General features: G+C 32.5%; 3 protein-coding genes and 1 long non-coding RNA gene across 4 annotated transcripts; 2 read left to right on the top strand and 2 right to left on the bottom strand.

Moving 5' to 3' along the window:
• The first annotated feature begins 7,983 nt into the window (after positions 1–7,983).
• Positions 7,984–10,556, top strand: LOC118063099 (protein SHI RELATED SEQUENCE 1). The gene is made up of 2 exons (XM_035077017.2): positions 7,984–9,300; positions 9,784–10,556. Exons 1-2 carry the CDS (start codon positions 8,673–8,675, stop codon positions 10,152–10,154), a joined length of 999 nt encoding a protein of 332 aa, XP_034932908.1. The 5' UTR covers positions 7,984–8,672; the 3' UTR covers positions 10,155–10,556.
• An 8,513-nt stretch (positions 10,557–19,069) lies between these two features.
• Positions 19,070–23,458, bottom strand: LOC140955825 (uncharacterized). The gene is made up of 2 exons (XR_012170401.1): positions 23,154–23,458; positions 19,070–22,355 (listed from the first exon to the last, which is right to left on the bottom strand). It is a non-coding gene; the product is annotated as an uncharacterized lncRNA (long non-coding RNA).
• Positions 19,411–23,458, top strand: LOC118063356 (probable methyltransferase PMT24). Its single transcript, XM_035077379.2, has 8 exons — positions 19,411–21,120; positions 21,196–21,345; positions 21,694–21,964; positions 22,080–22,190; positions 22,263–22,437; positions 22,547–22,819; positions 22,937–23,131; positions 23,229–23,458. The coding sequence occupies exons 1-8, from the start codon at positions 19,411–19,413 to the stop codon at positions 23,443–23,445; spliced, it is 3,102 nt and encodes a 1,033-aa protein (XP_034933270.1). The 3' UTR covers positions 23,446–23,458.
• Positions 23,459–24,497: 1,039 nt separating this feature from the next.
• Positions 24,498–25,956, bottom strand: LOC118063100 (glutaredoxin-C3). The gene is made up of 4 exons (XM_035077019.2): positions 25,599–25,956; positions 25,098–25,171; positions 24,915–25,013; positions 24,498–24,786 (listed from the first exon to the last, which is right to left on the bottom strand). The coding sequence occupies exons 1-4, from the start codon at positions 25,772–25,774 to the stop codon at positions 24,731–24,733; spliced, it is 405 nt and encodes a 134-aa protein (XP_034932910.1). The 5' UTR covers positions 25,775–25,956; the 3' UTR covers positions 24,498–24,730.
• Positions 25,957–27,435: the final 1,479 nt, after the last annotated feature.

The raw sequence follows: 27,435 nt of genomic DNA, 5'->3' as shown, positions 1-27,435 counted from the left end.
AAAAAAAAAAAAGTCAACGAGTTTGCGGTCAGGTCTTGTCAAGTTGCTAGATATACCGGTTTTTTTTTTTTTATTTTTTTTTTCAATCCGGTCCAATTCTAATCCTAAATCAATCATGTTTCAAGTTAATCTATCATATCGAATTTCAAAACTATGCTCAGATTGATTGGTATGTAAAACAATGTTTAGATTGATTGGTATGCAGTTATATTCTTCGTCCTATCAATCAAGGTTTTGACAAAATCCCAAGAAAAATAATTTAATGTAAGTGTAGCTGTCCAAGATTGCTGAGCGAGACACACGTCATTGCATGAAATTTAATTATTATTTAGAATTTTTTATTTAATATATAATACGCAGACCTTAAATAAAAGGAAGGACAATAATAATCAAAACAGAAACTTAAAAAAAAAAAAAAAAAACATAAATTCCAAAATGAAAGGCTCGAAATGTATCACTTAAATGAAGTCACAGGAATTCCATTCACAAGAAAAGCTTCTGATAGCTACATAACTGGTTTATCCATGGGTGGTTGTGCCCCGTGTTTTTTTTTATAAGTAGAAGGTAATGTTTGGAATAGTGTTTCTTTCAAGTATTTTTTATTTTAAAATTATATTTTTTTTATGTTTTTAATGTCAATGCATCAAAAAAATAAAAAATACTAAAAAATATCAATTGGGTCCAAATTAAAGCTTCCGAGGACCAGTCTAGTAATTAAGATGGTTAAATTTTGAGTGAAAAGGATGAAATTTCATGCATAAGATGGTCCATATATCCACTAAATAGTTGAACAAAATTGCTGGGTATTTTGCCTTAAATATTCTTGCTTTATTGACTATCGTTCAAAAACTGTTGAGCCACAGGTTAGATTTATGGAGTGGGGATGGTCCACTATATCCCTTCCTTTCTCCCCTGTAAAACCAAAAATCCTACATCATCGATGGTGAGAGATTATGACACCTCGGTGATGAATGAAAGAAACTTGCACTAGCAAGCTTATTAATTGGATCAAGCCAAAAAAAAAAAAAAAAACTAGCTTATTAAGTCGTATGGTGAGGATTTTTATAACGGTTCAAATTTATTTGTTTTTAATTTTTTATTTTTGATGTTAATGATTTGTCTAATTTTATTATTGTCAAAAAACTATTTTAATTTAATAACTTAATTATAAGGTAAGATTTTAAAATATAATTTATATTATTCTTTAATATACACCATCAAGTGAAAGCTTTTGCGCTTGAAACTTGTATACAAATCTATATTATTTTATATTTAATTTTTATTAAATAAATAGGGATGATAAGATTCGAACTTATAATCGCTTAGTATCAAGGTTTTGATATTATATTAATGAACCATTTTAATTTAATAACTTAAACTGTTAGATAAAATTTAAAAATATAATTTATATTATTTTTTAAAAGATATGATTTTAGCTTCATGACAAAAATTATGAGGCAAGGACCAAATCGTTAAAGGAAAAGGAAAGAAAACTTGAGCCGTATTTTTGTAGTTTTGATAAAGACATGAAGAGATTCACTAATTCTCAACGTCTTTTTTTTCAACTTTTTTTTTTTTTTTTGAATAAGAGGTTTAGATTTGGGTTTTCTTTTCTGAAAACATGAGCATAAATTAATCTATTTATTCTCTATTTGTTCTCGATAATAAGACACCTTAATTAGAACATGAATATATATATACATGATTATCAATATAAAATAAATAAAAATAAAAATCCTCTATATACGTACCCTACATCAAGTAATATTTCTAGAAGCATATTTAATCAAATTAAAAGAATTCTTGACCAATATCTAACAAGATTACGAGAGACTTGGCTTGAGTGGTGAGTGTGTTTGTTTTAATTAAGCTTTGAGTTTAATATGAAATCAAAAAAATAATAATTGTATGTTATCAATGCATTAGTTTGGTTACGAGTAACTTATTTAAGACTTAGAAATAAAAAGAAAATTATGTCAAAACTAACCCAAAAATACATTTACTATTTTAAAAAAAACCAACATTGAATTTATATTCACATTTGCAAAGCGTGGGAGAATATATATATATATATATATATATATATATATATATATATAGTCAGGCTTGAATCATACCATTATCACCTAAAGAACCAAAAAACAATTCTCAAACCATCTTGATCTAGCAGATGATCCAATTATAGGAGCTTAAAATTAAAGAGTTTATTTTTTTTTGTGGTCTTAAGTTCGAGCCCTATGATTGCTAATATAATGATCACTAAAGATTTATATGGTCGTTAATTTCAAGAATCATGGAATTAGTTGAGATACGCGCAAAATGATCCGGACATTCATATTAATAAAAAAAAAAAATTCCCAAAAAAGGAGACGATGGCAATTCCAGAAAAAAGCCCTCGAACTTCAACGTATTTTGTGGAAGATTTAGATAGTGTTTAATATTATTTTTTTTAGAATATTTTTTACTATAAAATATATCAAAATTGGAGATCTTGAAACTAAAGTATATATCAATTTGATTACGAAGAGTAGCTGTTGAACAATAAGCTCTAAAAATAATTTCTCCAATGAGAGAGAGAGCTCTCATTCGGATATGACTATAGCTGGCATCATCAGGCTTTGGATGATGCTAAGTTTAGGTAAATTGGTTCCTCAGTCAATAAATATTTAGGAATTAATTGTTCAGTATCATTTACAGTTTCCATTTCTGTTTTTGAAAATAGAAACATAAAACTTGTTGATTTTTATTTTTTATTATAAAATTGAAAACTAACAAGTGCTATCATAGTTTTTAAAAAATACAGGTTCTTTATTTATCAGGGCGCTTGATCTATGCATTCAATGAAAAATATAAACATACACATAATTGATAATTATTTAATTAACTAGTTTTTATCATGTGAACAATTACATAACAAAAAAAACTAAATCAGAAAGAAAATTTAGTGAAATTACTATTTTATCATTCCAAAGAAAATCAAATGTCCTATTTGTTAGGGGTGTTTCGGTCTTTTCTCACAGCTCACTAGCCATTAAAGGATTAACCAGGGTATAAGTATCTTTTTAAATTTTTAAACATAGTCAAATGATTAATTACCCTCTAAATCAAAATTTTAAAAATTGGCACAATAGATAGTTTTGTCTTTTATTTTTTAAAACAATAAAATAACAAGTTTACCATTTAAATAAAATATAAATAATTCATGCTTGGTCTTTTCACTTTGGTTTTTTGTTATTACCAGGTTTATTGAGGGCAATCTAGTATTTTAATAAATATTATTTATTATTTAAATGAAAAAGATTGTTGGAGCATATGCAGGTGCCCGAATGCGTGGAAGGCGCCCATGCTCTTCGAACAACATGTGTGACACCTCCCAATGAAGAAAATTACACTTTCACATTGAAAGCGCCACATACACCTATGCCTTTCAAGTAATGAATGCAACGACTTCCAGTTGTGAAAATCTCCTTTTCACAGTGGAAGCTTCATCGCATCTTCTTTCAATTAGAGTAGCGCGTGTTAATGGTGGTTGGGAGGTTTGTTGTTGACAAGGTATTTTCTTTTCTTTTCTTATTTTTTATTTCCTCCCTTTAAAATTAAAGGTCGATCCTATTTATTGTTGATATTTCAACTCCGGTTCTTATTCTTTTGATTTTTTATTTTTGTTCTTGACTATTTTGTAAAAGTTTTATTTGTTTTCAATTCCATCATTCAAATTTGTCATATATATATTTTTTTTTCAATTTGATGCTTATTTTTTTTTTTATTTCTAGTTTTTTTTCTTGCTCTTTTGTAAAAGTTCTATTGGTTTTCAATTTCATCTTTAAATCCAATTTTATGGTTTATTATTTTTTTCAATTTCAGTCCTCATTCTTTTGTATTTTTTTTTATCATTTTGTTAAAATTACTTTTCTTTTCAATTTCACTATTTGATTAAAAAAAAATTATAATTGCCCTCTAATTTATCTTTTATTTGGATTTTTATCCTCATTCTTTTAATTTCTTTTATTTATTTATTTTAGATCCTTTTGTGTGATTTTTTTCTTCTTAATTTCATCATTCAACGTTTGATTTGTTGAGAATTGGGTTTTGTGGTTTTTTCATGTATAATGTTTCCAGTCTAATGACCCGATTTATAAGTTTGAAAAGTTAACTAGGTTAACTTTTTTTTTTTTTGCTTTTTTTGTTTTTTTGGTTTCATCGGTTGACATTAGTTTTTTTTTTTTTTTAACTAGCTTTATGATTTTTATTTGATTTATTTTCTATCAAGTTATCATAATTTCATGATCCAAGATATAAGTTTCACATGTTAATCCAAGCTGGTCGACTTTTTATTGCCCAAATTACATGTTTATTATACTAACTTGGACTGACTTGCGTCTGAATTTTGCTTTTTTTATTAAATCTTATAATTCTATGTTTAATTAGATATAAATAAAACAGCATTATTTTTTCTGCTTTTAAAAAAATCCCAAATTATCATAATTATTTTTTGTAAAATTTTATATTTCACTAATTCGTTTTATACTGCGCAATTCCCTCAATATTATCAATTTACAAAACTAATTTTTAAGTGGTGTCGTGGCAAGCAAGACCTGTTAAGGAGGATGTATGTACTCGCAGGAACTCTTATATTAGAAGACAGTGGGTTCTACAGAGGTACTTCTTGCCGTGTCAGCATCAGAAACCAGCAGATTGTAGGTCCCACTTGATGTGGACTGGCTTTAGTTTTGAGTGCTTTGGACAAAAACGTTAGAAGATTATGTTTTAGAGTTTTTTTTCTATTTCTCTATTTATTTTTTAATTCCTTTCTTAATTATATTTTGAAATTTATTGATTTTAATTTTATGAAATAGAACAATTTTAGCTTATTTAAATAGCCTTGAATATTATTTTTCAAAACATATTATCAACTTATCAGATTAGCGTTTTCTATATGATTTGATGGTATTTTAAGAATTGGAAAATATTAGATTATTTTTCTATAATTTAGAATTGTAATTTTTAAAACTTGAGATAGGCTAAATTTTTATCCTTCACTACATGTTGCGTTAATTAATAATCATATCCTTGTTAGAATCGAGAGATTGTTTTCCATTTTTTGTGTCTCCACTTTTATTTATATTGCACGAGATCCCCTGTAAAATATAAAAAAATAAACCGGAAAAATAATATTGGACAATTATATTGTTTTATTCTTGGTCATAGATTCTTAATTAATTATTTTATTCTTCTTAATTTGTAGCATCTCTTTTTTTAATGTTTCTATAAAAACTTAGCTAGAACATCCTATAATTTAATTGTTTTTAAACGTATTTTCTGTATTTTAAAAAATTATAATTTATATTTTTTGTGAGTGTAAAGTAGATTAAAATAAAGGATAATTTATGATGTAAATTGTAAACTATTATGTGCGCAATAAAATCTAAAATCTAAATTGTAATTTTTTAAAACATGAAGAGTAAATATGAAAACGACTAAACTATTGAACGATTAAGATATTTTTCTTTTAAAAAATAATAATAAAAAAATATATCTATCAACAAATTACATAATATATACTAAGTATTAGGTATTGTTTATTTCAAGAAAACTACTTTTTTAGAAAGTAGTTTCCAAGCTTTTGAATGTTTGGTGAGCTTAGGAAACTAGTTTTCAACAAAATAAAAACTAAACACTTCCACTAGAAAAGTGCTTTTCCTTTTTTTAATTTTGAAAAACACTTTTTTTTTCTTTAACATAAAAAATAAATTTTATACAAACACACCTTCCACGAATATCTCCTTTTCTGTCGTTTCTTTCAAAATAAACTCTTAATTAATACTATTAACTAATTTGGCTTTTTCATTGATTTAAAAATTTTATTTTGAGTTTTAAAAATAAATTTTATTTAAAATTAAAATATTTATAAGTTATTTTTCAATTTGTTTTTCATTTCATAGCTAAACAATGTAGTTTTATAATTTATTTTCTATAATTTTTACTAAATATAAAAAAATTACTTTTCAAAGTTTTATTTATAAAACTTACTTTCAAGTTTGTTTCTTTTGAGCAAACAAATTTTTTTTAATAATGGTTGAGTATAACCTGTTTATTTTTATGTTTCAAAAGTATTTTTAAAAAAAATTAATTTTTTTATTTTAAATTAATATTTTTTTTATTTTTAAATTATTTCGATGAACTATTTTCCAAAATAATTATTTTTAAAAAAATTTATTTTAATATATTTTTAAATAAAAAATACTTTAAAAATATAATTACAACAACAATTTCAAACATCCAAAATATCTCGTTGCCACAAATCTCTCCCCAACAAAGAGTGCCCTACAAGAGAAGAGTGCCCCGCAAGAAAAGACAAGAGGGTCCTGAAATAAGTTAGTCAACTCCCACTTGTTCTTTAGTCCCTTAGCAAGTGCACATTATTTAAGAAAATGGTCCTCAAATATCACTTATTTTTTATACATTGTACTATTATATCCATAATAATTTTTCAATATACATCAAAATATTAAATCAAATAAAAAAAAGAAATTAGAAAAGTACGAGGAAGTGGAGCTCTGTTCCCCTGTACAACAGCTTCAAGACATGAAATACATTATTATATTTTTTTTCAGAAATCATGAATACGGCTACACCTCTTTTTCACTGCCCAGATCTCTCTGCATCAATAAACTAATAGTGTACACAATTTTTAACAATATCACTCCATTTGCTATGGATAATTGCATGATCTTATGGTTTCAAATGTTAGGCTGAGATTGATTGTATGGTGGTTTATTATTCTCCCTAGCTATAATATTATATTTTGTGTTCATATCTTAAAAAAATAACAAGGTTTCTTATGATCTCATGAACGAAGCCAGCTTGAATGGTTTAAAATCTAATTATAAAATATTTTTTTTTTATAATATGACAAAAAATAGTAGAAAACTCTTCCATTAATGTAAATAAAAAAAAATCACATGGAAAGGCGGGGAAAATGAATAAAAATATTCCTAAGAATCTACTCAAAATTTTCAGAATCAAACAATTTTTATGAATGTGTTTGGATAATTTTGGTTAACTTTTTTTAAAAAATATAAATTGGTTTAATTTAGTTTTGATCCTGGTTTTAAATTCTAGATATTAAAAACCGATAAAATATATATAAAAAATCAAATCAATCTAAAAAAATATTATAAACAAAAAACTCATTAAATTAAAGTCCGTAAGAAATAATCCATTTTAAAGCTCATTAACTCAAATTAGGCTTATTTGATTATAATAAATGTAAAACTAAACTAGACCAATCAATTTATATTTTTTTATTTAGTTTAATTTGATTTAAAACTTGAAAAAAAGAAGATTCATTAGTTATTTTTGCCCAAATCAAACTGGTTGAATTGACAACTCTTTAATATTTTAATAGTATTATTTTTAAAATATTTTTTATTTAAAAATATATTAAAATATTATATTTTTTATTTTAAAAAAATATTTTTAACATTATCACATTAAAAAATATAAAATTATAAAAAATATTATGAAACAAAAAAAATTAATTTTTTTCAAAAAAACACTTTTTTTTTTACAAAAACAAAGAGGCCATTACTCTCACATCATAAGAGAAGAGTATCAACTTACAAAACTGCCCTTAACAAAACATACATGCATGAAATAATGGGATGGACTATATACTATGCTTTACAGCTAAACCTTCAAGTAATTTAAAACTTTATGGATCTTGTACACACGGACATAAATTAAGGGGAAAGGTGAAGGAGAGGCAACAAAAGGATAAAAATCAAGTTTAATTAGGGTAATTAGTGATTAATCAAGAGTTAATAACAACCAATAAATAAAGGGGAGGAAAAGGTAGCGGGTTTTCCGGTACAAAGGACGAAGGAAGCAAAAGCTGGTTGGTCGCCACGTGGCGATACTTTGAACCGCAGGATCAACATGAAGAATGATCAATGCATTTTGTGTGAGAGAGAGAGAGAGAGAGAGAGAGAGAGATCAGCCCATGACATCCCTTAGGCAGTGAAGAGAAGAGGGTCAGCTTAGTTTAGTTCTTAAGACTTTAGAGACAACACAAACAAGAACAAGAGAAGCATTGCTGAGTGAAAGCTAAAAAGGCACTGCAAAATCATCAGAGAGAGAGAGAGAGAGACTTAAATTGGGTCAGGGGAGAGAGGGTATGGCGGCGTTTGCAGAGAAGCAGAAGCAGCTGTAATTCTGTGTCTAAGTAAATGGTAAAGAAAAGGTACTGAAGGCGCGATCAACGCTTTCTTTTCTTCAACCAAAAAAGGGCCAACAAAACTAATCAAGAAACTACTCACAAACCACTTGACACAGTTTTTTTAGAGAAGGAAGCAAGGTAGCTAGAGTGAGTGAGTGAGTATGTGAGAAAGGGAGAGAAGAGAGAGGCATTTTCACACACACAAGACTCAAGAAAGCAGGGAACAAGAAGATTGTGTGATACTACCTCTAGTACTCTTACACTCTTTGATCCTTCTTCTTCTTGTTTTTCTTCCTTTTTCTTTTTTCGATTCATAACCCAAAATTCTGGAGAATTTAAGGAGGGCCCTTTTGATGTTTGTTGGGTTGTAAGCAAAAGACAAAGAAAGAGAGGTTTTCTTGATTATGGATTTTCTCTCACAATTGAGTTTTGGGTCAGGCTTAGAGGAGGGGAAATGGCTGGCCTTTTCTCATTAGGAAGAGGTAGTAGTAGCAGTAATAACCAAGAAGACCAACAAAACAACAATAATCCACCAACTGAAATTCCACAAGAAAGCTGGTTTTGGTACAAAAGTGAAGACATTCCATACAAAAGTTTTGAGCTATGGCAGCAGCAGCAGCACCAAGAACTTCTTCACCAAAGACATCAGAATCCACAGCAAGATCTCTACTCATCAGCTGTTGGGTTAGGTGTAGGACCCAGTAGAACTTCAATCAACATCTCTGATGAATCCTCATCAAGATCAGCAGCAGCAGCAGAAGCTTTCATGATGATGAGGCCTGGTGGTTCTGGAATAGGAGGAGCTGGTAGCATAAGTTGCCAAGATTGTGGCAACCAAGCAAAGAAAGATTGTATACATACGAGGTGTAGGACTTGTTGTAAGAGTAGAGGTTTTGAGTGCCAAACCCATGTGAAAAGTACTTGGGTTCCTGCCTCTAAGCGCCGTGAAAGACAGCAACAAGTAAATCTTTTACAGCAACAGCAACAGCAACAACTGCAAATTCGTGGAGAGAATCCTAAGAGACAGAGAGAAAATCCAAGCTCTTCTCTTGCTTGCACTCGCTTAGCCAATAGCATGTCAGGTAAAGACAATATCTATATACACTTTGTTTATGTAATGTCTCTTTTCTTTTCTTTCAACAGAAACGAGTGACTCACAGTTCTAAAGAGTCATTCTTTAGAAGAATTCAGTGGTACACACGCTCATACAGAGAATCTTGAAAGAGAGAGAGAGAGAGAGAGAGAGAGAGAGAGGCCATATCGATTGCGTGTAATGAAAACGAACCTCCATAGTAAAACCCCATCAGCTTTTTTTCACCTTTCCTTTTATGAATACTGTTATGAGGTATTCCTGACAAGTGGATTGAAAGGGAGAAACTATTTTTCTCTTTCTGTGTGTTGATTGATATCTGTGTATATATTATATATGAGCATGTTTGTTCTTTCTTGATAGGTGCCATTTCATATACATAAAATATAATTCTATAAAAAAAATTCCATTTTTTTTATCTTACTATTTTAATCAAAATCTGAAGTAGTTTATGTTAACGGGTTCTTTGTTTTAGGGTTAGAACTTGGGAATTTCCCATCAGAAGTGAGCTCTCCTGCATTATTTCGTTGTGTACGAGTGAGTGGCATTGATGAAAGTGAGGAGATGTTAGCTTACCAAACTGCTGTTAACATTGGAGGGCATGTGTTTAAAGGAATTCTTTATGATCATGGCCCTGACAGCAACTACATGGCACCCGGCGAGACATCTTCTGGAGGTGGTGGAGTACAGCCACTTAATTTAATCACAGCTGGCACATCCACTGGTGGTGGTGGTGTAACGGTGGCTTCTACGACAGCCGCATTTCTTGATCCTTCCTCTTTATATCCAGCTCCACTTAACACTTTCATGGCCGGTACGCAATTCTTTCCGAATCCAAGATCATGAAAACACCACAACAACATTCTTGTCTTCCCTCTCTTTTATATTAGCAAGGTCTTTTCTTTTCCAGTCCATTTTGCAAAAAAAAAAAAAAAAACTGATGATGATTAAATGTAGTGAGAAGAGAAGTAAATTTGACACATCCATTCAAGAAGTAGGAGTTAAAAAAGAAGAAGAAGAATGAATGCTGATGAGAGGCAATGTTTAACATGTTCTTGTTTTTGTGAAAAATTCGATGCTAAGTTATGATTATTATTCTTCTTCTTTTTCTTTCTCTTTTTTCCCCCTCACATTCTCTCTTTCTTGTATGTGAAAGAAATCTAAAGTTTCTTTCTTGTGTTAGGACAAGAAAGGAAAGCAAGTAGGGAGGCAGTGCAGTAGTAATGTAGTGATGACATGTTTCGTGTTTTCTTGTTTGTTTGAGTTATATATTACGTTTTGTCTTCTGGGGTTTGAAATTGCATTACGTTAGTTTTGGACTTGAACTTGCCTTTTTCCCTGTTTACCCGTAAGTTTGCCGGTTTGAAATTGAAACGAAAATTGGGTTTCGTCTTTATTTTTTGGACTAAACAGAAAGACAAAACCGATCTATTTCTTTGTTTTTTTTCTCCTTTCCTTACGCGGTATGGGCGGTGTCCAGCCATGCATCAATAAGCTAAGCATTCAAGTCCAAAAGGTGAAAGAAAAGAAAAATATGAAGTCATTTTTCTCTTCTTTCTTGCTCTCTCTCTCTCTCTCTCTCTCTCTCTCTCTGTTGAAATACTTGCTCATTCGATATTATTATACACGTAAATCCTTCAATTAATTAGAATGGACATGCGTAGATGTGACTTCGATGATAAAAATGGAAATATTTCTTGTCAACTGCTCTTGCTTAATGCACCTGCAAGAATTTAAATATATCTCTATCTATCTATCTATCTATATATATATATAGATGCTCGCATGTTATAAGACTTCCCAATGAAATTTTGAATATGTTTCCTTTTTAAAAAAAGGATTTTGTGAAGAAAACTCGGATTTTGAAGCTTTCCTCAATCAAACAAGAAAATCATTTTCAAGAAACAAGATTTTTTATTGGGAAGAGAGAAATCGTAACTGTAGAGGCAAGCTAATATCTGTATAGTACCAGTTTTGGTGCTCAACAGTTTGTTTTCATTGATTGCTGACACATTCTGTATTATTCGTAATGGATGTAGCTTTCTTGCAATGTAGTAGCTTGAACAACATCAATTGAAGATTAAATGTAAACCACAAGCTTTAAAATAACCAGAGTACAGATGGATATTATTTTTAAAATAATCCCTTTTAGTTGAAAGTAATGAAAACCATTCATTTATCTATATTCATGTTTCATTTTGAAGCAAAGGCCTAGTCACCTTCCACAGCTAATGCAATGTCATTTCTAAATAAAGGAATCTTTCTGTGCATTTCTGTGCATCAAATAATTCTGCAAAAAGCCAAACCTAGCGTGTAATTTCAAATGACACAAGTACAATTCTACTGTTGTTCTTCCAAGACTAGCTAATGGAGGAATTTTCTACCAAATAAGACCCCCCTGTAGGATTAGTTATCCTCGGTTGAAAAGTTATGGTGGCTTAATTGTCATTTGGCTAGACATTGTAATTGGAAATGTTCCTATTGATTCTCTAAAACCGTGAAAAACACATGCTAGAAATTCGAATTCATGCTGAACATACTTTCCATGGAAACATTTTGGAAGCACCTTCAAGATGGAAAATGTTGAAATATCATAGAAGGAATAGAGTTGAGTTGTCTTACAGTACTGTTTTTCATTGAATTATATAATTTGTTTGCTGAATTCCATATGAACTAAAATAATTTAGATCAGAACAATGCAATGATAAAGTCAACTAGAACAAAAGAATTGTTTCCCCATTTACTTTTAATTATCACATACTAGAAAATAGCTCCGCTCCCTATCTGAATCTAATTCAATGTTTTAATTTATGTTCAATAAACTTGTTTCTTTTCATTTTCATTAGCGTTCTACTTGATGTGACAACATTCACTTGCGTTAGAGAAATTGTCTTAGTAACAATCTATTGCATTAAATATGGTAGAATGACGGGGAGGGGTTGGAATGTTTTCTATGGATAGAAGGATTGAGCACTCCTGTTAAGAAAATGAGTGCTGCCTTCATAGATGGGTTCTGGATTTTTGTTGTTTTAGCCGAGCTGTTCTGATTAGAAGTTTGTCTTTTATGGTTTTGTAGGGGACAAAAAACATAATCATATATGTGGTGTCTAAACTTTATCGAGTTCCAACAAGAAAAATGCTTAATTGCGCAGTTTTAATTTTTATGAGAATAAGAAATTCTCAAGACGATCTGTTAAATGTACAATTTAGCAATATGGACATCAAATCTCCCATTTAAATCTATAGGGTGCTGCATGAAAATCATCTAAGAGAAAAGAGAGAAATGTCAAGACAATATTTTTCAAGTTACAACATAAACTTGATACAAGTCTTTAAACACCATATCATCATAACACGTGGAATCCTTTTTGTCTAGTGTTCATCCCTTACTAATTTATTGCAACCAACATCAGATTTGTAATCCTTTGAGTATTCTAGCTGTGTAATTTATGCAATATAAAGAAAATCTAGGCGAATATTGCTAGCTCAAAAGTTATTTTTAGAGCACATTGAGCCCTGCGAAGCTAGAGATTTGATGTAATTTGCATTTGAATAACAATATAACATCATCATTTTCATCATGTGGAAACATGGCTGTTTCTTATTAGTGTGGTAGATAGCTGGGGCCACAAAAGTAGAGGAAAATATTATAGAGAAGTGGAGTAACAATGCTTTATCATTCAATTTGATCACTGTGATCCATTAGATTGTTTTGGAGAATCGCAGCTGAATGTCCCAGATTGATTTTTCTGCTAGAGTATTATGAGTTGAGTGTGTTTTGTATTCAGAAGTGTCCACACCGTAGCTGTTTTATATGATACTTTGAGTTTTAGATTTTTGACTTGGTATGCTGCAATGGGACTTCTGTGTGTGTCTATATATATATATATATATATATATAGTGATTGCAGCCCATCAAACCTCCCAATGAGGGAACCACATCATAGAAAATGTGCATGGATCGCATATATGTTCATGACAGCCTATATCTTACAGTCTAATTTGCAAGGATAGGACTTAAAGCTGTCTGCTACAAATTATTAAAGTTCTGATAAGTTACCTACTTCGCTTAGATTTATTATGGTTTGTGGATGTTTCATATGCTTAGCTCTATCTGTTTTTATTATTATTATTATTTTTGTTATCTGCTCCATATGGCATTTGTTCTTGAAAGTTCAACAAGAATCCCCCATTTTGTACGATTTGTGACTGGTATTTGTGTGTTCTCAATTGGTTCACCTAGTTCAACCTTCAGCTTCCATTTTAATCCAGTTAACTACATTGAGAAGCTGCATTTTGCTTGATAGTTCCTCGGTTTCCCCGCTTTTAGGATCTGATTGGTATTGAGGTGGGGTTGAAACTAAGTTGTCTCGATGGTTAATTAATATACACTATAATTTTACAACTCTTTTAAAACCATAATTATAAAAAGCTGTAATTTGTAGCTTTTCGCACTTGGCAGATTTTTATTTCAAAATGATCTTATTTGTTTGTACCATACTAATTCCTAGAAGTAAATTTATGGATTAAAATCTAATATCATAAATAGTGGAGCTGAACAATCAACCCTTCCCAGAGCCAAAAGACTCTACGCATGCAGATGTTGATCATGAGAATGACCTTATATTTCCCATCTCAGGAACCTCCACCCTCCTTGGTTTCTCATTTTTCCGTGAGCACAAAACGAAGAAAAAGAAAAAAAATCTGCATGCGCATCTTCATTTGTTCATCTTCCTTCTGTTAAAAAACCCATCAAACTCTTTAACAAGACATGGAAGCAAACATTTGTTACGTTCTCTACATGTTATCTCCAACCTGATCATTCTGGTATACGGCTTCGCCACTGCAAATTAGTATAGCTTAGCTTTTCTTTACTGCTCTGTAGTCCAATCTTTCTTTGCCACCGGACCTCTGCCACGTCTAGCTGCTTTTCTCAGCAACCTGTTCTTGCTGTTGTTGTCCACGAGATTTTTAACAAAAAAAGGAACAAGAAAGCGTGATTGGATCATTATTTATAGCCCTTGGCTGTTTCTTGGTTGGAAGTATCTTGAAAGGCGAAAAAGATAGATAGCCTCAATCTACCGAGAGAGGGGGGGTAGAAAGCAATGATGAAACACGTCAAAGGGATTTCTTTCAAAGCCATGGCGTGGCCAAAGCCATACGTAGGGTGCTAGGGTTTGTTGTGGTATTTTAGGGCAGCACCATAGGGTTTATGGCAATTTGAGTTGGTAGAGAGGGCGAGACTAGATTTGTAGGACTCGAGCCCCATAATGCAAGTTGTATTCATGGGCATGCAGACATGTAATTGGTGGTCCCAAACTTCCAATAATCAAAATTCCCAGCTTCTTCAAATAAAAGATTGCTTTGCTTTTGCAGCTCAACAAGGTGTTAAATTATTAACAGAGCCCTATTTTCCTGTGAGAAAGCAGGAGACAGATCCCTTTATATAGATGCATGTATAGACCCTTAATCCACTAAAGAACAATGGAAGTAAAGGCTGATTCACTCTTGTTGAACAGTGCAAGATCTTGTTCCAGCAAATGGTGGCCGGTTTGAGCAGGAAGGTTGCTAGCGTGAGTTCTGTTGGCTTTTTGGCACACTACATAAAAGCCTCGACTTTTCTGCGCTATGCATGTCTCAAATACTTTTGGTTTTCACACACACACACACACACACATATATATATATATTTGCATATAGGTCCAGATTTCGTGCATGTAATTCTATGCAGTGAAAATCCCAAGTTAATTCTCTGGCAAGTCAATTTATATTAAAAAGCTTTTAAATTTAATATATTGATTTTTATTTATACTATATCTCCATTCCTTTTCTTTTTATTTTCAAGATTATACTTTAAAAAAACAGACCTAGTTATTTGTTATTAAACATGCTTTTGATATAAATTATTTTTATCAAAAGATGTTTTTGATTTTTTTTTAATATTTTTATGATTTTAAACCCAAAACACAGCTGGTACTATATCAAATAATTTTCCCAGTTAAACTAGTAATTTAGGCTGATACATAAAAGTTTCATATTTCTGTCTTTTCAGCTCAACAAGAGGTTAATAGTCTTGGGCTACATAATAGAGAATGACCCTCTTAATCCCTAAATCTTCCCTTTTTCCTGAAATTTTATAGAAAAAAATCTCAAGTTTTGATCATTGTAATGATTTCCAGGTAACAATATCCCAAACCCATGAACCTTGTCATAGCCTCTTTTTTTTTAACTGGCAAATAATTAATTTAAGATGCTAATTTAGCAACTCTTACATGGGATTCCAATTTTCAAATAAATACTATTGGTTGAACCAGTAATAACTTAATAAATATTTTAGGCCATTGTTAGCATAAATTAATATTACAATATGTATTATATATATTTCATGCCATTGATAGCATAGATTATTTTGATAATCCTCTAGTTTTTGTAAAAACTTTTTCACATGAAGGAATCAATCTGCAATACGATATGAAAGGGTCAAAGTGCAGTCTTCATGCATAAGCAAAAGATATTGCCTCTTATCCTAGTCTAGCTGAGATTCCACAACAGCTGCTCTAGTTTGATTGACCCCTCTTTAAGCTGCGGGCAGAATTACTTTTTTTTTTAGAATTAATTTGTTTTTTTAAAGATGTTAATTTTTTTTTGAATTCATTTGATAATTAAATAAAAAAATATATAAATCTTAATTTTTAATTAATATAATATTAAATGATGAAATTAAAATTAAAAAATCAATTAAAAAAATAATTTGTGTTAGCTTGTCGAACCAGCTGTCAAAGAATTATCTCAACCCAAAAGTTTAAATTTTTAAGTGAGATTATAGGATATGATTTATATTATTCTCTAACATATCCCTTCAAGTGAAAGTTATTTGGGCATTGAAACTTGTATATGCTCACATTACATTGTGCTTAATTATTTTATCAAATAAATAAGGATGATAAGATTTGAAATCATGACTGCTTGGTTATTAATATTCTAATACCATGTTAAAAAATCTTCTCAATCTAAAATATTAAATTTTTAAATAAAATTTTAAAATATAATTTATATTATTCTATAACACCAGCTATTTAAATAATAAAACCAAGATAAAAAAAGTTCGACTGAATGGCTAGCATGTCCTAGCACGGCAATTAGAGCTTGTAGAGGTATTCGAGATTCTCACTGCTTGTCCTCCCATGGATCCAATCCAAGATGAATGGGACATCAAGAGGCTGGAGATTATTATTAAATTGATTGGTTATGGTACTGATGGAGAAGAGAGATCATGGCAGGCATTGCGCTGAAATATGCATCAAGGCCTGGATTGCTGCAATCTCTAGCATCTTCTTAGAATAATGTTCTGTGCCCAAAAGTTGATGCCACGAGGATTCCATTTCCTCTCATCAATTTAATCTAACCCGAAAAAGTTATATATAAATGTCGATCGAACATATTCTTCCCAGGATCTGGTTCTAGGTTTCGAGAACAACAGACAGAAGGGCATTATAAAAGCTTAGACAATATAATGTTGTCTCTATTCCACCGGACCCCTAACCTTCCGACATGTCAAAACTCGGTGGTGGTAGGGCAAAGATTCAGATCTGATGGGAGGTGAAATCTGGGCTCTCTCTCTCTCTCTCTCTCTCTCTTTTTTTAAAAAACCTATTAAATTGAGTCATGAGAGTTTGTAAGATTAAACAAGAAAATCCTCATTGGAAAAGGCTTATAATCTAGGATCCACAGGACAAATAATGCCATCAAATCCACAAAACAATACCCTTAAACAAAACTTGTAAATCTAAACCCAACTGCTGCTATTATCTTGGAAATACTAATTTAAGTCAAAACTAGTCTACTTGCTATCATCCATGAAAATAAAATATGAATACGCATTAACGTTTATTCTCAATATTAGTCATATTATTTTCATTGATAATACACATCCTATAAAACCCAAAACCTAGATAAATTTTGTTATTTTTAAGAAATTCATGATGTTTGAAAATGCGATAGTAATTACTTTTCAAAATGTTTTTTACTTATAAATATATTAAAATAATAATTTAAAAAAAAGATTTATTTTTAATATTAACATATCAAAATGATTTAAAAATATCAAAAAATTATTAATTTAAAAAAAATTAATTTTTTTTAAAAATACTCTTGCAACACGAAATCATTATAAACACACTCATGTAAATCCAGGGTCGGAAACTTATTTTTGTAAGATTTTCAGTTGTGTAAACCCAACCTTTTTACACCTTCTTAGCCCATTAGTTTTGGGAAGGCCATAGTTCTTGCGATGTTTTCAACAAACCTCGTCAAAATCCATGCTGGGCCTTGGTATATAAGTTTGAAACTCACCAGGCCCTGCCCATGTTGATATTCTGCTGCCCAAATTTAGACACGAAGAATGCTTAACACCAACACCATAAATGTTCAAGTTCAACCTTCATTTTTATTTTTTATTTTTTTTGTGATGAACAAGGATTCGAAACCTATAATTGTTCAATTTAGCCCAAAGTTAGGGTTAGGTACTGTGATGGGTTCAATTCAATCTCACAAATGGCCCATAGAATTCAGAGTGGACATACTTCGGCTGCTTTTTTGTTCACTCTCTCATGTCCCTTTTGCCCCACTTTATCAAAAGTTCTCCCACAAGGTTCCTGCAAGGAAGCTAAGCTTACATGATCAATAATTAAGGGAATGGTTAAATTAATGTAATACTATTTATTAAAATAATATTTTATATTTATTTTTAATTTCATTCTTCAAACATCATCTTTTTTAATTTAATATTAAGTTCTTTAGGATTTATATTTCGCATTTTTTTATGTTTTTTTCTATTAAATTATATACCGATTTCTTGGATTTATTTATTTTTTCTTGATTTCAATCTTCAACATTAAATATTTTAGAAATAGAGCTTTATTTTTTTTTCTTTTTATGAATTTATTTTGATTTCAGTGATTAGATCATGAGTTTAACATGTTAATTTTTGTTAACTTAGTTTTTTTTTTTTAAAATTCTAATTGATTTTTTTTTTTGTTTTATTTTTTGATACTGAACTAATTGAAAATTAAACTTTATAATTGTTTTTATTTACTTTTTATGGTTATCTCGATCCCATAACTCAAGTCACATGTTTAGTGGATTAACTTGAGTTGATTCTATTTATTGTTTGATACTTTTTAATTGAATATTTTTTTAAAATTAGATTTTGTATTTTTTTAATGAGATTATCTCAATCTCATAACTCATGTCACAAGTTTGGTAGATTAGTCCGAGTTGACTAAGTTTATTTTTTCAGGTCTATTTTTAATTGGATTTTTTTTCAATTTCACCCTTCAATAATTCAATCTTTTTTTTTTCTCAATTTCATCTTTTAATATTAGGATAACTTCATAATTTTTTTAAAATTTGTTTTTTGTAGAGTTATCCTAGTCTTATAGATTTAGTTTTTTTTTTCTTGATTTCAATCTTGAACACTAAATTTGTTAGAAATGGAGTATCACATTATTATTTTTTTAAGAAATTGTCTTAATTTCATGATTTAAATAGCGATTTTAACATGATAGATAAATGTTATCGTGTAATATGTCATTCCAATATATCCTGCAAATTTGAGATATTAACTCGAGTCAATTCAATACATCGTTGTCTCAATATTCTAACAAAATTAATATTAATATTTTTTTAAAAAAAATATTGTTCAATATACATTATATTTTAAATTCATAATTAATTTTTTTTATTAAAGAACAAATTAATAATATTTAAATATTTTTTTTATGTTAAAAAATTTATTACAGCCCAGAGCAGGCAGAAGATGAGCCGATAAAATAGAATCCCTCTGAAATACAGCCCAAAACATCATATGATTCTCATCCCTTGCTTTGCCACTTCTTCACACACTACAAAAACAAGATAACATAACAAATTCCGTCTCCGACTCTTTTGGATCTTTGAGGCATTCTACCTTGGAATGTTTCTCTCATGTTTCTCCACAAGCACAGCTGAAAACACTCCTTTGCTTTACACTGTTACATCCCATTCTAAGCTATCTTATTTCTTTCATATTTTCTGACAAACATAGCTCGAAACCTAAATAGAAATGGCGAGGCTTCGCAGTAGCAAGCGCAATTCTTCCTCTAGATCATACACATCAACACTAACCACCATAGCCTTCGTAGCATTGTGTGTTATAGGTGTTTGGATGCTAACTTCAAACCCACAGGTTACTCCACAAACCACAGCTCACGTCACCAAACCAGTCATTGCCACCACCACTGACATTGCCGCCGACGCGGATGTTTCAATCTCCAATGAGGTAGAACACACTGAATCCAGGAGCAAAAAGGACACCCGTGTTTATGAAGACAATCCAGGAGATCTTCCTGATGATGCTATCAAATCCGACGAGCTTAAAAGCAATGATGATAGTGACAATAAAGAAGAAAGTAACTACGGGAAACAGGAAACAGATGGTGGTGATAGTAAGGCTGATCAAGAGAGCTCATCACAGGATTTAAAGGGAGAAGGATCAGGTGAGGAGCAGCAGAAACAGGAGGAAAGACAGGATCAGATATCTGAAGAAAGTTCACACGCTCAAAACCGACAAGCTGGTCAAACCAGCCAAGAAAGTTCTCAATCTGAAGGTAGCCAGGAAGCAAGTGTCAATCAAGAACAAGAAACAAATGCCAGCCTAGAAGAAAAAACGAATGACAATCAAGAACAAGAGCAAAGTACAGCATCTGAAACTGATGATAGTAATTCACATGATTCTATAAATCAGAATGAAGAACAAGATCAAGCACAAGAGCAACAGCAACAGCAACAAGAAGATGTCGAAAAAAGTGGTAAGGATTTACAGGATTCTCAGAACCAAGAATCAAAAGAAGACCAACAACAAGGTTCTGGACTCGATGAAAACAATCAAGAATCTGATCACAATGAGAAAACATATGAAGAGCAACAACAAGAGCAAAGAATAGAAGATACTGGAGGTCAGAATTCTTCTCAAGAATCCCAAAAGGAGGTATCTGAAGAAGATCAAAAACAAAGAATACAGCAGCAGCAGCAGCAAAAACAAGATGTTGAAGATAATAGTAAGGATTTACAGAATTCTCAGAACCAAGAATCGAAAGAAGACGAGCAACAACAAGGTTCTGGACTCAATGAAAACAATCAAGAATCGAATCAAAATGAAAAACCATTTGAAGACCAACAACAACAAGATAGTACTGTACACAATGAAAGCAATCAAGAATCTGATCAAAATGAGAAAACTTATGATGAGCAACAACAAGAGCAAAGACAAGAAGATACTGGGGTTCAGGATTCTTCACAAGAATCCCAAAATGAGGTATCTGAAGAAGATCAAAAACAAAGAATACAGCAGCAGCAGCAGCAACAAACATATGAACGAGAAACCGAACAAGAATCTCAGGTGGATAGCAATACAAACCAAGAAACAAAGCAGGAATCAAGCTCGGGCGAGTCAGGCGGGAACCCAGGAATACCTAAAGAATCAAAGGAGTCATGGTCAACTCAAGCAGCAGAGTCAGAGAATCAAAAGGAGAGAAGGAAGGAGGAATCAGACGGTAATGACAGCATGTATGGGTACACTTGGCAGCTCTGTAATGTCACTGCAGGTCCTGATTATATACCTTGTTTGGATAATGAAAAGGCCTTAAGACAACTACATACAACCGGACACTTTGAACATCGAGAGAGGCATTGTCCTGAGCTTGGACCCACTTGTTTGGTTCCACTTCCTCAAGGTTACAAAAGACCCATCGCATGGCCTCAAAGTAGAGACAAGGTATATCATTGAATCTTGATGGTTAGATTAGGGTGATTTTGTGGGGTTGTAACTTTGTTTAGTGTGGTCTTGCAGATATGGTATCACAATGTACCTCATCCAAAATTGGCAGAGGTCAAAGGTCATCAAAATTGGGTAAAGGTTACTGGTGAGTTCTTGACCTTCCCTGGTGGTGGAACTCAGTTCATACATGGAGCTCTTCACTATATTGATTTTGTTCAACAGGTAAACTAATCCCACAATTTAATATCTTGTATGATGCAATGTGTCCTCAAGGGACACTTCAACGCAACGCGTGAATAGTGCCCTTGAGGCAACACTCCAAGCAGTTTGAGTTTGGGTAAATATTAGAAAGATAGACTCAGTCTTGACACGTGAAAATCGCACTGAAATGCCATCTGGCCATGAATAAATAGATAAAGCACCCTAATCTCACAATTGAAGTGATGCATGCGTTCGTTCTCAAGCAGTTCTTAGCTCTGGAAAATATCCTCATCAAGTGGATACTTGTCATCCGTGTTGCATGTTTTATGCGCCTGAATTCCCATATTGATTCATGGTTAATGGGTGCAGGCTGTGCCCAAAATTAAATGGGGAAAGCACACTAGAGTGATACTGGATGTTGGGTGTGGAGTTGCAAGCTTTGGTGGTTATATTTTTGAAAGGGATGTTCTTACAATATCGTTTGCACCCAAAGATGAACATGAAGCTCAAGTCCAATTTGCCCTTGAAAGAGGAATACCTGCAATATCTGCTGTCATGGGTTCCCAGCGTCTCCCGTTCCCTAGTAGGGTCTTTGATCTCATCCACTGTGCGCGTTGTAGAGTACCTTGGCATGCAGAAGGTCACAACCCTTTCATATCTCCAGTCTGAGTACAATATAGATTATGAATCCAACAGAAGAAACAGAATATTTGTTGTAATTTGCTTTTGCTAAAGAAGCTTAGGTGCTTGTTCAGGTGGCAAGCTACTTTTGGAATTGAATCGCCTTCTCCGGCCTGGAGGTTATTTTGTCTGGTCAGCAACTCCTGTTTACCAAAAGCTTCAGGAAGATGTGGAGATATGGCAAGGTTGGATACCAGAACTGATTATTTGAACAATCTATGATCTTATATCCAGCTGACCTCTTGTTATTTTGCTAGCTATGTCTGCGTTGACGGTATCTATGTGTTGGGAGCTTGTGACTATCAAGAAAGATAAACTTAACGGTATCGGTGCTGCCATCTACAGAAAACCTACCACAAATAATTGCTATGATCAAAGAATCAAAAACAGCCCTCCAATGTGTGATAATGATGACGATGCAAATGCTGCCTGGTCAGTCAGTTTCTCACGCACTCCTAATGACTCTTTAACAATTGGAAATGGGTTGATCAATAGCTAACTGGACTATTTATTAATGGTCATTCTGGCATTGCATTTTCAGGTATGTGCCTCTGCAGGCATGCATGCACCGGGTACCTCGTTCTAAATCTCAGAGAGGGGGTAAATGGCCAGAGGATTGGCCTGAAAGACTACAAATACCTCCTTACTGGCTAAAGAGCTCTCAGATGGGGATCTATGGTAAGCCAGCTCCTCAAGATTTTGAAGCAGATTATGAACATTGGAAACATGTCGTCGGCAACTCATACATGAAGGGATTGGGTATCAGCTGGTCCAACGTCAGGAATGTAATGGATATGAGAGCCGTTTATGGGGGGTAATGATACTTATCAACTGTTGTTGTTTTCTAATGCTAATTGCAAGTCGGTTTTGTCCTGTTTAAACGTATCCTCTTCACATGATTCTGATGCAAAACTCGTTTTTATGCATCCAGGTTTGCAGCGGCTCTCAAGGATCTTAAGGTCTGGGTGTTCAATGTAGTGAACACAGACTCTCCAGATACACTACCGATAATATATGAGAGAGGTCTTTTTGGGATATACCATGATTGGTGCGAATCCTTCAGCACATACCCTCGAACTTACGACCTCCTACATGCTGATCATCTCTTCTCAAAGCTGAAAAAAAGGTAAATATGATTGGATCAGTACCTTTCATTTTCCATTTGTAATTCATTTTGTCCATCTGGGGAGCTTGATGATCAAATTGTGGTGTGGATTTTACAGGTGCCAGCTTGCTCCTGTATTGGCAGAAGTTGATAGAATCGCAAGACCTGGAGGTAAACTGATTGTTCGTGATGAGTCAAGTGCAATTGAGGAAGTGGAGAGCTTGTTGAAGTCTCTACATTGGGAGGTTCAACTAATCTTCTCCAAGGACCAAGAAGGTTTACTCAGCGCACAAAAAGGTGAATGGCGACCACAGCCACGTGCAGCTTTCTCCTGATCATGAAGAGATACGACTTCTGAACAGTTCATTGACCTGCAAATGGCAACTTACTGTAGCACTTTGCTTTCTTTGGAATGTAAAGTCTTCTTCTGAAATACAGCTAGGTAAATGTATTCGTTGTTGTCTTGTAAAACTTGGACTACAAGAATCTCTGGGTAGAATTATAAGAGGCCAACAGGCGAAATTTTGCACCAGAAAGTTGGTCACTCGTAACATGCATGATGGAGCTCATGAAAAGATTATCCCATAACAAGTTCAAACAATACAAACACACGGAATTAGACAAGAAAACACACTAGCCGGGACCAGAGAATCAATAACTTGGCCACATAGCTGCATCCATGAATATGGAACCTCGCTCACAAGTTCACAAACACTAATGCCCCCCCTTCATCACTAAACTTGGCCCCTAGCTGCATCCATGAATTTGGAGCCTCACTCACATGTTCACCAACACTAATGGCCCCCCTTCATCACTTTGCAGATCATTATGAAACTTACGTAGCTTACAGATAAACGGACTGACTACCAGGGATTGCGTATGCATACTAGGTACCGTTAACCACTAGAGTTCACCCTAATCCAGCCAACTATGGTAACACAGTTTTGCCATCAAATTTAATCACTATATTGTTGATAGGAAATCTGTTAATGATTCAAAACAAAAACCATCACTAAACATTCTTCATTGCCAATGCAACTTCCCTCACACACATAGGAAAAGTCTAGAAATAGAAAAACTCTTGCAATGCAGAGCCAGTGTATCCATTACAGAATGACCATATAGAATCATTCAACATCAGTAAATGAAATGTGGAAACTCCATTTTGATAAAATTTGCATGATGCCTGCAGAAACTCATCAACACTGAGTGGCATAGACCTACTTCTTGGGAAGACATTCTCTTCATATAGTTTAATCATGTATAAAGTAACATGATAATTCAAATGATCCTCAAAATCATCTTATAATCCCAAGTCTTCCATGAACCCCCCCCCCCCCTCTAACTCTTCGTTGGTGCATGAACAACTCAAGTTAATTTGAGAAAATTACAAAAAAAAAATGTCTTTTACTTCATTTAAAAAAGGTTTAAGTGCTATGATATATTCTTTAACTTCAACTCACAATTTCAAAACAAAGGACAAAATCAACCCTATATCAACACAATGTGTTGTTAACATGGCTCTACAAAAACAGAACCTTATCAAGTTATGATAAATACTTCAAGCTCCATTGGACTTCAATACCGGATGCAGCTTCTAATCAGATTCCAGCATTTCCACTACTCCGTGCCTAGAAGTTTCTGCAGTTGACCACTCTCGACGGCAGCTCTGAGATCTAAATATCAAAATTAACGATCAAATAGCATTAGTAAAATGAAGAGAAACAAGCCTGAAAACCAATACATCCCTCAGAGAAGGAAAATTTTAAAAAGAAGAAAGAGGGCAAGGAACAGAGCAGCTAACCATCAGATCCACCAATATGCTTGCCATTCACAAATATTTGAGGGACAGTGCGCTTGCCAACTAAATCAAGCAGATAATCCTGAATTTCACCTCCATCATCTGCAAAATTCATCGAAACACTGCCAATTTAAACCATTTTTCCCGGAACCCATGCTACATGAATCTGTAGCTAAATAGAGATACCTCGAAGATCAAGCTCCACGGCAAAAGGTTTCTCATACAGTTCACTGAACACACGCTTGGCACGCAAACAATACCTATCAACAAAAAGAAAACAAATCACGATTCTTCCTCCCAAAATGCTCAAGTGAGATTCAGCTTTTGCACTGCACAGTTAGCTGTGTATTAAAATTAATTCCCAGAATTCATAAAACATAGACGATTGGCTGTAAACTAGAATTCCCAGAAATTCATATAATTCAAAGAACTTTCCATGAAAATTAAATTCATATCCCAATCCAATAATATACTAACCAAATTCCAATATCAAAAACTAATTTCCAAAATTCTAACCAAGACCCACTTTTTAAATTTAAAAAGGAAACACAAATCAATCATAAAAGGAGAACTAAAAGAACAAAATCATCCACGTCCAAGGCATAAATTAATACTAATAACACAAATTAATATTCATGAAAAAAATGCCACAAAACAGAAATTAAGAGAGAGAATTATAGAATTTACGGGCAGTAAGATTTGGAGAAGATGACGATCTTGTTGGAGTAGATAACGTTTTGAACAAAAGCTGAAGCTGAATTCGATGCTTCGGTTACTTTCAATTCATTTGCTAACGCGACCAACAACAATAATAACCCAATTGTTGTCCGATTAAGAGGTATACTACACTGGATTCTCTTCATCTTCGCTTCTTTTAGCAACAACAAATAATTGCTCAGTAACTGCTTTTCCTCGTACGCTAGTAATGTTTTTTATGGGTATAGTTTAATTTTCCCCTGGTATCTCGGTTTTATCCAAATAGTTTCGTTTGTTTCAATTAACCCCCAGATTTCATCGATTTTTCAATTTATCCGATAGATTAATGGGTTTAATCCATTCGAAGCCTGGCTTTAACAGAGTTTCAAAAAACCACGTAGCAGTCAATTCTAGATTATCCGAAAAGTTAACCGGTCAAAATATAATTTATTTATTTATTTTAATTTAAAAAAACAATATTATTTTAACTTATTTTCAAAATCTTAAAATAATATTTTTTTTATTACTTTTGTGTACAGCTTTTAGTTGTAGAAATTAAAGAGAATTTTTTCTACTCAAAGTTTTTATTTTAATTTTTTTCATTAAAAATATTGTAATAAAACTATGATCACTTAAATTAAAACCTAATTTAATTTAGATTTTATTTTATCAAACATGTTTTTATTTTAATATTTTTAAAATTATTCATAACCGAAATTAACTCGCTGTAATCAAATTGAATCAGGTTATAATTTATAACAACGCTAAATCGTTCTTCATTTCAATGAAATTAGATCTCATTAATCAAAATAAAGAAAATCGATAATTACCATAAAAAAAATAATCCTGATTCAGGAATTTCTATTGTTGCCTGGTACAGTCGAATTACAATCAAGGACCGCATATTCATAAATATAAAAATCAAGAACACCACCTAATTAATTGAATCTGTAACCCAGAAAAACAAATCTGAAAGAATACAGTTCATCATCACATCACGAGGGGTGGGCTAAGATTTTGAAGAATCAGATTTATAAAGCTTGTCATATTCCTCAAGCTCCTCATAATACACATCCCAGACACATCGAATACATCCACTCCCACAACAATCTCCTGGCTCCGGCTTCTCGGGGGCGGCGGCGGCGGCGGGGCGGCGGGGGAGCCGTCTTCTTCTTCGATTCTTCCTCTCCTTGTTTACTCATCACCGTTGATTCAATCTGTTGATTTTTATTTTCCGTTGCCATTTCAAAATTGGCAGTAACGTGACAGGATTTGGGATCTTGAGATCTTGAATTGAAGGTGATTGTTTTTGGTGTTATAAATATTGGCTTAAATGGGTTTTTCATCGCAAAGATAAAATGGGTCGGGTCATTTGATGGGTTTTTGGGTTTTGGTAACGTGTAAGAGAAGATTCGAGAAAGAAGATGATTATAGAGGGTCGCTTCCATTTACGATCTTTAAGTTTGGCAAGGGAGAATCTATGTGAGCGGGCGGCGGGCGTTGGAGGAATTTGGCGGGATTGACCTTTTGACTTTATATGTGGCAGCTTTTTATTGGTTGATTATTCTTAAGACGACTACACCCTTCTATTTATTTGTCTGGTCTGCGAGAGTAGAAAGTCAAAACCACCCTTTTAGGTCTGTTTGTTTGATTAAGGATAAGTTTCTTTTGCTAAAGTGTTATTAACTTATTTTGACAGAGATTAAAAATAATTTTAAAAAAAATATAAATATATTATTTTGTGCTAACCAGAGTTGATAATTTGTGCTAGTAAATATTGAGGTTGATTTGCAGTAAAACAAAGAGCCCTGTTCATGCTCGAATGATT

This window comes from Populus alba, chromosome 7, assembly GCF_005239225.2.
Source record: "Populus alba chromosome 7, ASM523922v2, whole genome shotgun sequence".
Lineage (NCBI taxonomy): Eukaryota > Viridiplantae > Streptophyta > Magnoliopsida > Malpighiales > Salicaceae > Populus > Populus alba.
Note: the sequence above shows the minus strand (reverse complement) of the source record. Positions and strands in the feature narration are given on the sequence as shown.